The 12,988-nt window shown below is 44.3% G+C and overlaps 1 protein-coding gene across 1 annotated transcript in view; it reads left to right on the top strand.

The window, feature by feature from the left end:
• Positions 1-12,988, top strand: part of LOC126278169 (phospholipase A1-like) — a 286,583-nt gene that overhangs the window by 236,640 nt on the left and 36,955 nt on the right. The window contains exon 4 of the mRNA XM_049978064.1: positions 7,843-8,034. Coding sequence (XP_049834021.1) covers positions 7,843-8,034 — 192 coding nt within the window. The remainder of the gene's footprint in view (positions 1-7,842; positions 8,035-12,988) is intronic.

Below are 12,988 nucleotides of genomic sequence, written 5' to 3'. Positions count from 1 at the left end.
TCCCATAGTGCTCAGATCCATTTGAACCATTCATATTATCAGACAACTACCAGTTTAAGATAGACCGGTCCATTAACTCCAGGGTGAAAAAGCCTTCTTTCCCCAGAAACACCCTGTTCTAGCCAATAACTACAGAAGGAGCAAACGGGCGCAGTCGGGAAACGATATGTTACAATATGACTCACATGTTCTACACCTTCAGTGTCCACGAATTCCCATCAAACTGCCGCTGGCCAACCTCCGGAAGTCTGTACCAACAGAGCCGAAAGGAACTTACATGTTTAGTCGCTTCGAGTTAGATGTGTCGGTACTCATATCAGTTTCGAAAGTAACGAATCAATACTTTGAGGTATCAGTACTGATCTTTCACAAAAAGTATACACTAGACCAGTAAAATACCACCCCATTTCTTTAAAGAATCGAAATCTCATGAATAAAACGTCGTATTTCCTGAACTATTTGTCAGTGATATAACTTTTCAAATAGATTCAGTGGTACATGTTGATACTGTTTTATCCTGCCCACTCGTCAAATATGGGGTGCCTAGGAAACCTTCTTCTCGGACGACACACAAATAAGAGGTCTTTTCAGTATATACGATTCGTAATAAAAGACAAGTAATACAGTTCGTAAGTCGCTGCTATACAAGTGCCCTTTCTTGATGCCCCCGTGGAGGTCGTAGAACTGCTTGTCTTCTGCTGGGTCGCGGCCTGTCGGGAGCGGCGCTCATGTCCTCTTCGTGTCGAGGGCGCTGCCGTCGGGTTGTCGTCCTGGGGAGGGTCGGTCCGCGTACTATTGGCTGACGTCCTCACAGCCCTCTATGCTCTAACGTTCCCGATCGGCGTGCCGGCGCTTGCCTCTACGTCGGAACAGATACTGTCTGCAAATTGTATTGCGAGTAGAGTTGGTGGTAAAGAAGTAATACGGTAAAACGTCATGTCTGATCTTGGAATTTTACTGTATAAAAACCTTTACCATATGATTATACGATGGCGTACTTAAAAGTAATGCCTCCGAATTTTTTTGTGTGGAAACTCTTAAAGCTCGTTAAATCAAACAAACGTTACTACCGTTCTATTCTTCATGTCTACATATTTATTTCTCACCATGGCGACAGACACATATCTCTGAACAAGAGACCAGCTTGTTGATACCGTCGCTGAAGAACGTTTGACTTTGTTGACGGAAACACAGCCTCATCTCTGCTTCATCACCATCAAACTGAAGTCCTCGAAAGTGTTCTTTTAGTTTTGGAACCACGCGAAAATTGGGTTGGGCTTTATAGAGAATGATCGACAACAGTCGTGTGGCTAAGGCCTCCCATCGGGTAGACCGCTCGCCGGGTGAAAGTCTTTCGATTTGACGCCACTTCTGCGACTTGCGCGACGATGGGGATGAACTGATGATTATTAGGAAAACGCAACACCCAGTCCCTGAGCGGAGAAAATCTCCGATCCAGCCGGGAATCGAACCTGGGCCATTAGGAGTGATAGCCTGTCGCTCTTACCACTCAGCTACCGGGGGCGGACATCGAGGACGAGCCCAGGGCGTCGGATTTTTGCAGGTGTGGCTGCTCTCGTGTGTGGTCTGGCATTGTCTTGATGAAGGAGAGGGTGCTCCATGTGTGGACGAACTCTTTGAATTTGAAACTCGATTACAGCACGCTGTGTCTCACACACCGACACAGTTACGTTACACACCGCCATGTTACACGCCACAATTCGGAGCCTTCTAGCGGCAAAAGTTTTCAGATATGAAGACGTGAAGAATAAAGAAGCTGAATGTTAACAAAGTTTTATTTAAAAGCTTTAAGAGTTTTCACACACAAAGTTCGGGACAATAGTTTTCAACAAGCTGTAGCGTTGCTCTTGGTGGGCGAAAAGAAAAAGAATTATTATTTTATTTTATTTTATTTTTTGAAAAATGTCGAAAAAGTGAATATTTTGGTGGGCCACTTGGCAACAGGATAAAGGATTGATTACACTATTATAATAAAATACGTTGAGAATTAAATACCTGAATAAGAGCAGCATATTGATACATTTGAGATCGTTCGGAAGAAACATTATCATTTCTCCGCATTTTTATAGTCGCGATGTAGTCATACCCGGAACAACACTAAGGGACCAGAAGATTTATAGACTTTAAAAGAAATGCATCACTACACAATTTAAAAAAAATGTTGATTCAGAAATAATAAGAAAACGATAATGTTCCTTCTGCCTCATGCTGCGTTCGACCCATCAGCGTGATCGTAATTTCTGGTGATGAACTAACACAAAATAATTATCATTCAAGTAAATAAGGAGATGGAAACCATCAATGTTAATTTACTAAAATAAGCACACTTATTTTTAACACACTTCTTTTTTACTGCTACGTACCTTTTCATATTGAATTACAATAGATGACCATTGTGGTTAAATACTTCATACATAACTAAATGTCCTCTTGATGCTGTCTTTTCGTAATCAATTACAAGAAACTACATGTTTTCTGATTGTAAAAATAACAATTAGCATATTAACTCAATATTTTCACAAATAAAATATAAAATACCGTTGCGGAATGCAGCAAGTCCACGTCCGCCTCTCACGGAATACAAACAGTAAAAGGTGAGGCGGCCAATGCCTTATTTGTCAGAATTCTTTTTTATGCCATTAACTGACACATGTACATAGAGATTTACAGGCACCACGCAAGAACGGCAAAGATAAAGAATAATAGTCTGTCGGTGCTATGCGATGGTTCATTTCTTTTATTTTACAATTGTTCGATAACTTTAGGCCATCAGGCGTGTACTATTGAGCGTATACTAATGTTTGTTTGGCGAAAATTACTAATATTACAAGATTATGACAGCATTTTAATTTTTATAAATTCGGTCAGTAAATGTTTGAAATATTGAAAATCAAGTTTCTTGCCTGCGTAAGCCCTTAGATATGTAATCTGCAACTGGGGTCGTGTCCCGTGTTCAAGGTTTGGTAAAATAAATACATACTTCAATCTCTCCATCTCTGTTTTTTTTAAATCATTCTATAACAGAGAAAGATACTCGATATTCTCAAGTTTTACATGGAAAAAAAATCAAGTATTAACTCAAGCAATTTTTTATTTTATTACAGACTGAAATTTTTATAAATTTGGAATTTGAAAAATGAAGCTGTAGAAGAGATTACCAGAAAAGCAACTGAATAGTACCCAAAAATAAATAAATTTAATCTATTTAAAATTGTCTTTCTTCCTCCGCAGAGTCACCGAAAAACAATATTTAAACCTATCGTTTACTACAGAATCCGTTACGCAACTTTGACAGCGTGCTGCCTGCCGTTGAAAATAAACGCTCCAAATTTTCAAGTATTCAGTGAATAGCTTATATAACTGGAGGAATAAAACCTTTGTTTCTTCCCGTTCCTCTAAAGCACTGGCGCATAGTGATGACACAAGTGTTGCCAAATAAAGGCTCATTCCATAGTTCTGATCATAAAGTTGCAATGAATAATCATGAGGATCATTCGAAACGGTACCTGCTATAAATTACTGATATGAATAAAAGTATCAGCTGAAAAATATAGATTAAAAAATCGTCGGTATTGAGATGAAATACTCGATACCAAGGAGGGCTGACACTTTTTCCGTGTTCCTACCTCGGATAATTCATTGCCACCGTAATTTTCAGCATACTTCCTTAACACCATATCTTAAACGCTTCGATTCTCTTCACTTCCCGATTTTCCCATAGTTCCGTAAAATGCTCTGATCCATACATACATTCACAGAAGTTTTCTTTCTCAAAATAATTCTATGCTTGATATTAGCAAACTTGCTTTGGAAACGCCAATCACCGGTCGGACGTTATTCGCCATTCTCAAGATTCAGATATAATCCATAAACGGACTATTATTTGAGTCCATAAATGAACGCACGTTTCTTTCTTACGTTTGCAGGCCCAGTTCTTTTGTTCGTCTCTCAAATTAAATGTGCGCCTCTATCTCTCACACTCATTGGGAGACCTCACTTACAGTGAGGCCATTATCTAGTATGGCTTGGCTGTGCCTTTCTTAAGGAATTTATTATTCTGTTGAGGCTGTAATATGAGGACCATCGAGGCATGTATATGGCCTTTGTTATATCAAAATATCTGTGAAAACACCTACATTTATTCGCAATTAACATAAACTACTTGTAGTGTTCTTCAGAGACTCTCAGGAATTCCTCACAATTTGGTTTATAATACTACAATTCTTACAACACTAAAATAGCTGCTAAATAGCTTATATCGTGTTCCCATAAAATGTCACTTCAACATTCTGTATTTGTTTATCATTATGTGTGAGGAATGCTCTCGTCAATGGTACTGGGAAATATCGGTGATGCTTCCAAATGGCTCTAAGCACAATGGGACTTAACATCTGAGGTCATCAGTCCCCTAGACTTAGAACTACTTAAACCTAACTGACCTAAGGACATCACACACATCCATGCCTAAGGCAGGATTGGGATCTGCGACCGCAGCAGACGCGTAGTTCCGGACTGAAGTACCTAGAATCGCCCGGCCACAACGTCAGGAAGATGCTTCCAGTTGGAATAAAATGACCCCAACGTGAAGTAATTGTAATATGCAAATCTTTGTTCAGACTGTACCACTGGCTCTTTTCTTTCAAAATGTCATGTAAACCTTACTTCTAATCATGAATGATAAATATTTGTCTTCAGAACATAGTCGTCAGCTGCCTTAAGCTTGAGTCAAGAAAATAATATACTACAGTGTAAAGGGGTGCTGCCTTGCAAAGCAGTATTTTATGCTTAGCGTAAAGTCTCTAAATCCACCCAATTGCTAACTTTACAATCATCAGCAGATTTCTTAGATTTGGAATGCGCAATCAATGAAGAGCGATTCTTCCCTTTATACAGTGGCAGAAAAAGAAAGGTCAAGGAGGATTTCATTTTATTGACCAGTGATGTGACGGGTAGTTTATCATTTTGGGGATATGTAATAACAAATGAAGCCCACATATCACAGTAAATGGTGCCCAGTCGCACCAGTGACCTTTTCTGGCGTGTATTCTCGCTCGCGAACGATCATAAATATGCCGAATGGCATCCTGCGATAGATTGTGCCAAGGCTCTTACAGCTTTTGATGCAGTTGTGCAGTTGAGCAGTGGTTCTTAGAGGTATTGCAGAAGGAGGAAATTCCTGCTTCACCATGTTCTATACGTTTTTAATTAGCGAGAAATATGATGATCGTGCTGCCCAGGGCAGCTGTTGTTCACGAACAACTCATTGCTTGGCAGCAGCCGTATGTGGACGTGGACTGACCTGCTGAAAAAGTACATCACTTTTCTGACGAAGAAATGGCTCTAGCACGGGGATAACAACCTGTGCAGTGTAGCGGGCACTGGTTACTTTGCCCTGCAGAAACGCCAGATGTGACTGCCATTTGTAACTGATGCGCAACCCCGCCACCCCTCCCCCCATCCCATGAACGTACGCGGGTACATCCATCGCTCGCAGAGAGACAGAACCTACTAGAGCGTCACTGGAGATAACAATGCGCCATTCCACCCCCCAGTCGACACTGTCATGGTACCGGAGTAACTACGCTTAGTGGCGTCAGTGGTAGCCTGTACAGTCCTTGAACATAGTGCTGCTGCAAGCAGACGGTTCCCAATTGTGCTTGGTGCAACGGGAAATGCAACATGTGCTCCTGTTTTTCCCTGAATGATATTCGGTAAGCCACCACTACTCGTATCGATCTTGACGCGTGTGTATACTTCTTGGATGTGGGAACGTTCTACAGCTCAATAGTGAGAGCTGCGACAGGCCACCGACACCTTGTGCCCAACATGTGCAGCAGTCTACCAGTAGATCCATCCAGCATCCTTCAGGGTCAAAATCGACCCCATTCAAATGGCTGAAGTCGTTCAACAGGAGTATGTACTCGTCGGTGAGGCATGGTTGTACACCAGAATACTGCCGAGAATTCTTCTGGGTTGTATGGCCGTGGTCCATGGAACTCTTCTATCCCTGATGTTTCGTCCAAAGCTACGTTGGACATCTTCGGATGCGCTCCTGGTTGTGCTGAGTCTTGCCGACTGACGAGTCGGACGTCGAAGAACGGTCTAAATACTGTGGAAAGTGGGCTTGGTCTGGATTTCGCGTGATTGCAGAGATAAACATTGTCAAGGATAAAATATAACTATAGATCATAGTACGTCAAAGATAAAAACTTCTCATGGATTCTGAGCGCCAATGTCCATATAAAAAATGGTTCACATGGCTCTGAGCACTATGCGACTTCTGAGGTCATCAGTCGCCTAGAACTTAGAACTAATTAAACCTAACCAACCTAAGGACATCACACACATCCATGCCCGCGGCAGGATTCGAAGCTGCGACCGTAGCGGTCGCTCGGTTCCAGATTGTAGCACCTAGAACCGCACGGCCACTGTCCATATATCGCTGACTTTCGTAGACTCTTCTTTTCTGTTAAAATTATCCCCATGTTTATATATTTCTATGGGTTCACTATATAGCCGTGCATAATAGTTCGTCACATTACATAAAACTTCAGTTTCCGAAAATTTCACTACGTATCATCCGACTGAAGAGCATGTTCTACCATGGCTGACTTGTCTGTTTTCCCTAGTCGGCAAAGACTTTTATGTTCCTCCAACTGTGTATTCACACTTCTCTTTGTAGTTCCAATGCAGACCCTACCACCTCTTTTCCGTTGTGAATGATGATTAGAATCCTTATGCAAGTATCTGTCGTTATGCGTAACCTTCCGAAAGACTATGTTTCAAGGTGCCATCAATCTGTCTCATAACGGAGATATCCAAGAAGGATATTGCATTTTCTTTCTCCATTTCCATAGTAAACTGGATTTTAGGATTTATACTATTTAAATAACAAAAGAATTCCTCTAAGGTTTTTTTTTGCCATGTGACCAAAGTACAAATTTATCATTCACGTATCGATAGCATAAAAGTCTTTGCCGACTAGGGAAAACAGACAAGCCAGCTGTGACAGAACATGCTCTTCAGTCGGGTGATACGTAGTGAAATTTGCGGAAACTGAAGTTTTATGTACCGTGAAGAACTATTGTCCACGGCTATATACAGAAGCCATCGAAATATATAAACATGGCTATAATTTTAAGAGAAAAGAAGAAGCTATGAAAGTCAGCGATATATGGACAGTGGCGCTACAGAACCGATGAGAAGTTTTTATCTTTGACGTATTATGATGGATAGTTATATTTTATCTTTGACAAGGTTTATCTCTGCTGTCACGTGAAATCCAGACCACGCCCAATTTCCACGGTATGTAGACCGTTCTTCGACGTCCGACTCGTCGGTCGGCAAGACTCAGCACAACCAGGAACACCTCCGAAGATGTCCAACGTAGCTTTGGACGAAACGTCATGGATAGAAGAGTTCCATGGACCACGGCCACACAACCCTGAATAATTCACGGCAGTTGGAGCATCCGGTCGTGAAAGCCTTCATTGAACACCAGAATACTGATCACATCTTAACTCTCTATTGTCACAGCCTGAGCACAGACAGGCCCCCGGAGTGCTATTTTGCCGTCGATGACCGTGGCCGCTGAATCACTAATACTACAACCCCTCAATAGGTACATACTCTGGTGCCACTGAACACAGTACTTAATGATGTTGCAGCTTTCTCCGACAGGGTGCACACGCTACGGAATGGGAGACGAATCAAAACATTGTAACCTAGTTTAGTACTAAGTCTGTCCTCGTGGTGTTTGCCTGTGCTGTTGTGCCTGTGTGAGAGCGAGGTTTGAGTGGAGTGCGGCTGGCGTGTGCGCAGGGCTGGACCCGGCGCGGCCGCTGCTGGACCGGTTCGGGGACGCGGCGTTCCGGCTGACGAGGGACGACGCGCGCGTCGTGCAGGTGGTGCACACGAACGCGGGGGCGCTGGGCGAGGCGGCGCAGACGGGGCACCTCGACTTCTGCATCAACGGCGGCGCCGAGCAGCCCGGCTGCAAGGGGCACCGCCTCCGTGAGTACGCAGCCCCGCGCCCCGAGGCAAACGCTCTCGTAAACACCGCTCCGCGGAACTGTTCTCGCCCCAATATTGACATGCGGGAAAAAAAACGTGAAGCACTCAGGAAAGGAGGAGGAAACGAAATGGAAATCCACAGGTAGAGAGGGTATCTGATGTTATTTGACTTATTACAACATCGAGTCAGATTAACACTTTGCCGTCCGCACGTCTCGTACAAATTTATTCGCTTGGCGCCGGCAGTGCTAAGTCGGATTACTTGGCTTGTCGCCGGCCGCTTATCACCCTTCCATTGATGACAAGCTTCAAACACATTGGCTTTTGCGCACTTTAATTTTCCGGAAATCCTTTATTTTGCCGTATCGTTCCACAAACTCGAATTTTCTTTTCAAGTAACTTCTCTGCAGGTTGTACGAGGGGCACCCAAAAGAAACCGGATTATTGTCATTAAAAAATTTATTGATGAACCTTTTTACAAAATTACTTCAGTCACCGTCAAAATACTCTCTATTACATGCGATGCACTTGTCAAGTCGCTTTTCCCACTGTTGGAAGCATGTTTGGAACTCTTGAAGTTTGATATTGTCCACTGCCCTTTGCAAAGCTGATTTACCGCCTCCACATCGCCGGAACGCTCCCCTTTTAGCCTTTTTCTCATTCGTGGAAATAGGAAAAAGTCGCACGGGGCTAGGTCCGGCGAATACAGGCCGTGTGTGCTGGAACGTTGTCCTGATGCAGAAACCAGCCACCTTATCGCAAAGTTCCGGGCGTTTCCTCCTCACAACCTATCGCAGATGCCTTAAAACATTCAAGTAAAAGTGCTGGTTAACATTCTGGGCAGGGAGTAAGAATTCCAGATGCACAATTCCACGAACATAAAAAAAGACAATGATCATCGTCTTCACATTTGACCTCACTTGCCTTGCTTTTTTTGGCCTGGGAGAGTTGGGAGTCCTCCGCTGGCTTCACGCTTGCTTGGTTTCTGGGTCATACCCGTAACACCAACTCTCATCACCTGTAAGGACTTTGTTCAAGGTGTTTGGACCACGTGCAATCTCTATTTTCAAGTCCTGACACACATTCATGCGGATGGGTTTTTGCTCCTGTGTGAGAAGACGGGGAACAAATTTAGCAGCAACACGTCTCATCCTCACTCAAAATTCCACTGGCATGAGCTCCAACTGATTCCTGTCTCTGATGAAATTTGGTCGATCGTTTGGCGACGATCCTCATAGATCTTTTCGCGGATCTTTTCAATGTTCTCCTTATTTCGCGATGTTGAAGGGCGTCCAGAACGAGCTTGGTCTTCAACACACATCTCACCACGTTTAAAGCGCCCAAACCACTCGAAAACCTGTGTGCGGCTCATAGCGTCCTACTGGAAAGCTTCCTGAAGCATTTGGTGTGTCTCCGTTGCAGGTTTTTACGCAGGAAACAAAATTTCACACACACTCTTTGTTCTTTTAAAGTTGCCATAACGACTTCGCAGAGGTAACCCGCCAACAATCAGAGAAACACAATACCACATTTTCACGTTCAGATCTGCACTGACGCCGTCTGCACAGCTGTTTCATGAAGGTCTCTACTTACAGCATCTAGCGTGAGAACCCTGCACTACGTCTACGAGTGACAGCGCCCTCGGAGTCCGGTTTCCTTTGGGTCCCCCCTCGTACACTGTTGTAATAGTTATCCATGCAGAGGTCATGCCACTTTCCATCAGAAGGTGTCAATAGTTCCGTCACTGTTTCTGCTAAAGGCTGTCCAGCGCCGGAATACACTCCTGGAAATTGAAATAAGAACACCGTGAATTCATTGTCCCAGGAAGGGGAACCTTTATTGACACATTCCTGGGGTCAGATACATCACATGATCACACTGACAGAACCACAGGCACATAGACACAGGCAACAGAGCATGCACAATGTCGGCACTAATACAGTCTATATCCACCTTTCGCAGCAATGCAGGCTGCTGTTCTCCCATGGAGACGATCGTAGAGATGCTGGATGTAGTCCTGTGGAACGGCTTGCCATCCCATTTTCACCTGGCGCCTCAGTTGGACCAGCGTTCGTGCTGGACGTGCAGACCGCGTGAGACGACGCTTCATCCAGTCCCAAACATGCTCAATGGGGGACAGATCCGGAGATCTTGCTGGCCAGGGTAGTTGACTTACACCTTCTAGAGCACGTTGGGTGGCACGGGATACATGCGGACGTGCATTGTCCTGTTGGAACAGCAAGTTTCCTTGCCGGTCTAGGAATGGTAGAAGGATGGGTTCGATGACGGTTTGGATGTACCGTGCACTATTCAGTGTCCCCTCGACGATCACCAGAGGTGTACGGCCAGTGTAGGAGATCGCTCCCCACACCATGATGCCGGGTGTTGGCCCTGTGTGCCTCGGTCGTATGCAGTCCTGATTGTGGCGCTCACCTGCACGGCGCCAAACACGCATACGACCATCATTGGCACCAAGGCAGAAGCGACTCTCATCGCTGAAGACGACACGTCTCCATTCGTCCCTCCATTCACGCCTGTCGCGACACCACTGGAGGCGGGCTGCACGATGTTGGGGCGTGAGCGGAAGACGGACTAACGGTGTGCAGGACCGTAGCCCAGCTTCATGGAGACGGTTGCGAATGATCCTCGCCGATACCCCAGGAGCAACAGTGTCCCTAATTTGCTGGGAAGTGGCGGTGCGGTCCCCTACGGCACTGCGTAGGATCCTACTGTCTTGGCGTGCATCCGTGCGTCGCTGCGGTCCGGTCCCAGGTCGACGGGCACGTGCACCTTCCGCCGACCACTGGCGACAACATCGATGTACTGTGGAGACCTCACGCCCCACGTGTTGAGCAATTCGGTGGTACGTCCACCCGGCCTCCCGCATGCCCACTATACGCCCTCGCTCAAACTCCGTCAACTGCACATATGGTTCACGTCCACGCTGTCGCGGCATGCTACCAGTGTTAAAGACTGCGATGGAGCTCCGTATGCCACGGCAAACTGGCTGACACTGACGGCGGCGGTGCACAAATGCTGCGCAGCTAGCGCCATTCGACGGCCAACACCGCGGTTCCTGGTGTGTCCGCTGTGCCGTGGGTGTGATCATTGCTTGTACAGCCCTCTCGCAGTGTCCGGAGCAAGTATGGTGGGTCTGACACACCGGTGTCAATGTGTTCTTTTTTCCATTTCCAGGAGTGTATATCTTGAATGATGAAATGTATCCCGTACTCCAATCAGACAGCATCCGAATGAGTATGCCGTATTTCGCAATTTTCGACGGATTGTGAACTTCAAAATTTAGCCGTCCACGCCACGGTATCATTCCTTCATCAATTGAGATGTTTTGACTTGCATTAAACGTTTGTTTAAACGATTTGGAAAAAATAATCAATTTCGAATTGCACTTTGACAAGCCGGTCTGCATTATCTAGTTTATTGTTGCTGTCGGAAAAATGTAAAAATGATAATATTTGTCTACATCGGGTGCGGGACATCGTTTTACGAAATATCGCAGTGTCTATCAACGGGTTCGTTGAGCAGTAATCATTGATCCTTGATTTTCTTACAGTTCCCATAAGGATAGCAAGCCCAAACCATTTTCTTAGTTCGAGTCCCGTAACGTCGACAAATTTCGCATTTTTAAATCCTGTTTCTTTTTATTGCAATGTTGACTGTAGTATTTTTTGGTTTCATTGCTAATATATTCAAATAGATCGTTCCCAATATATAATTGTACGATATCCACGACGCTCTGTGTATATTTGGGACATATGTTTGAACTTGGGGATCCTTCAAATTTATTATTGGTCCTCGGTAAATCAAAGTCCGCCAATATGCACTGTCTTCTTCTTCTGATTCAGCCAAATCAGTTGGCAATCATAGCGTTCTTCCTGGACGTATTTCACTATCTTCCTACAATTCTGCTTCACTTTCATTTTTTTGATATCCAATGTCTTCTTCCCAATCGGCCAAGTCGTCCGGAACGTCAGACAGGACGTCCTCGAATTGATCGTAAATAATCCTAGTGTCTCTTTCGTCCGCCATGATGAAAGGGCACAAGTACTTACAAAAACAAAGCACTTGTCGATGCGTGATACTAACGTGCTGCCGCCGGCCACTGAGCGATACTCTGTAGACGACACGACTGTGGTGTCGCCTGACGGTTTAGTGTTAATAGTGCGCGCAAAATGCCGCGGTGGGACTCGTCATGAGTGGCGAATTTTGAGTAAAACCTAGAATGTTTCTGGTTGTCATTTCAAAATTTGCTAGTTTTGCCAAAACAGAGTGGAGTTTAGACAGTCTCACCTCACTAACATGTTGTGAAGACACAACTGCGAGAGAATTCTGAAACAGTAGTTTATTAAGCGAGGAACTGAGGAAAAGTAAAGTCAGTAGCTTATGAAAAAGCCTGTCCTCAGTATAAAAAAAAGTAATGTCTTCACATATAGTGGTCCAAAACCCATAGGATTTCTCGTTTCACCAGCTATCGATGGCCTTTAAAAATTACATTCTTTCACCAAACAAGTCTGTAGTTATTGGAATAACACAGTAGATACTGAGCTTTACATAATAACGATATGGTAAAGTACTCCCCTCTTTGTGTGCTATCATTTTCCAAAATCTCAGTTCGATATCTGAAAGCGTTTATGAAATATGAGGAGTGTTGCGGATATTTCACTCTGACTTTATCGCTGGCGCGGTGCGATCGCAAATGACTGCACTACATCAGATCAATTTTCTTTATGTTGGTGACAGATAGATGCCTCTACCCTAATCTAAATAAAAATTCAATATATTAGCTAAATTTCAAACGCAACAACATATTAAGGAACATGCATCAAACGCAAAATCTTAGCGAGCTCTACTTTTCATTGCAAACGTTTCCGAATTTCCCGTGTATACCCTCAGTCGCCTAAGGACTGTCGTATCCCGTAACAGTGGCGCTACATCA

The sequence above is a fragment of the Schistocerca gregaria genome, chromosome 6 (assembly GCF_023897955.1).
Source record: "Schistocerca gregaria isolate iqSchGreg1 chromosome 6, iqSchGreg1.2, whole genome shotgun sequence".
In the NCBI taxonomy this organism is placed as follows: domain Eukaryota; kingdom Metazoa; phylum Arthropoda; class Insecta; order Orthoptera; family Acrididae; genus Schistocerca; species Schistocerca gregaria.
The sequence above is the reverse complement of the archived record's forward strand: the minus strand, read 5'-3'. Positions and strand labels throughout refer to the sequence as shown.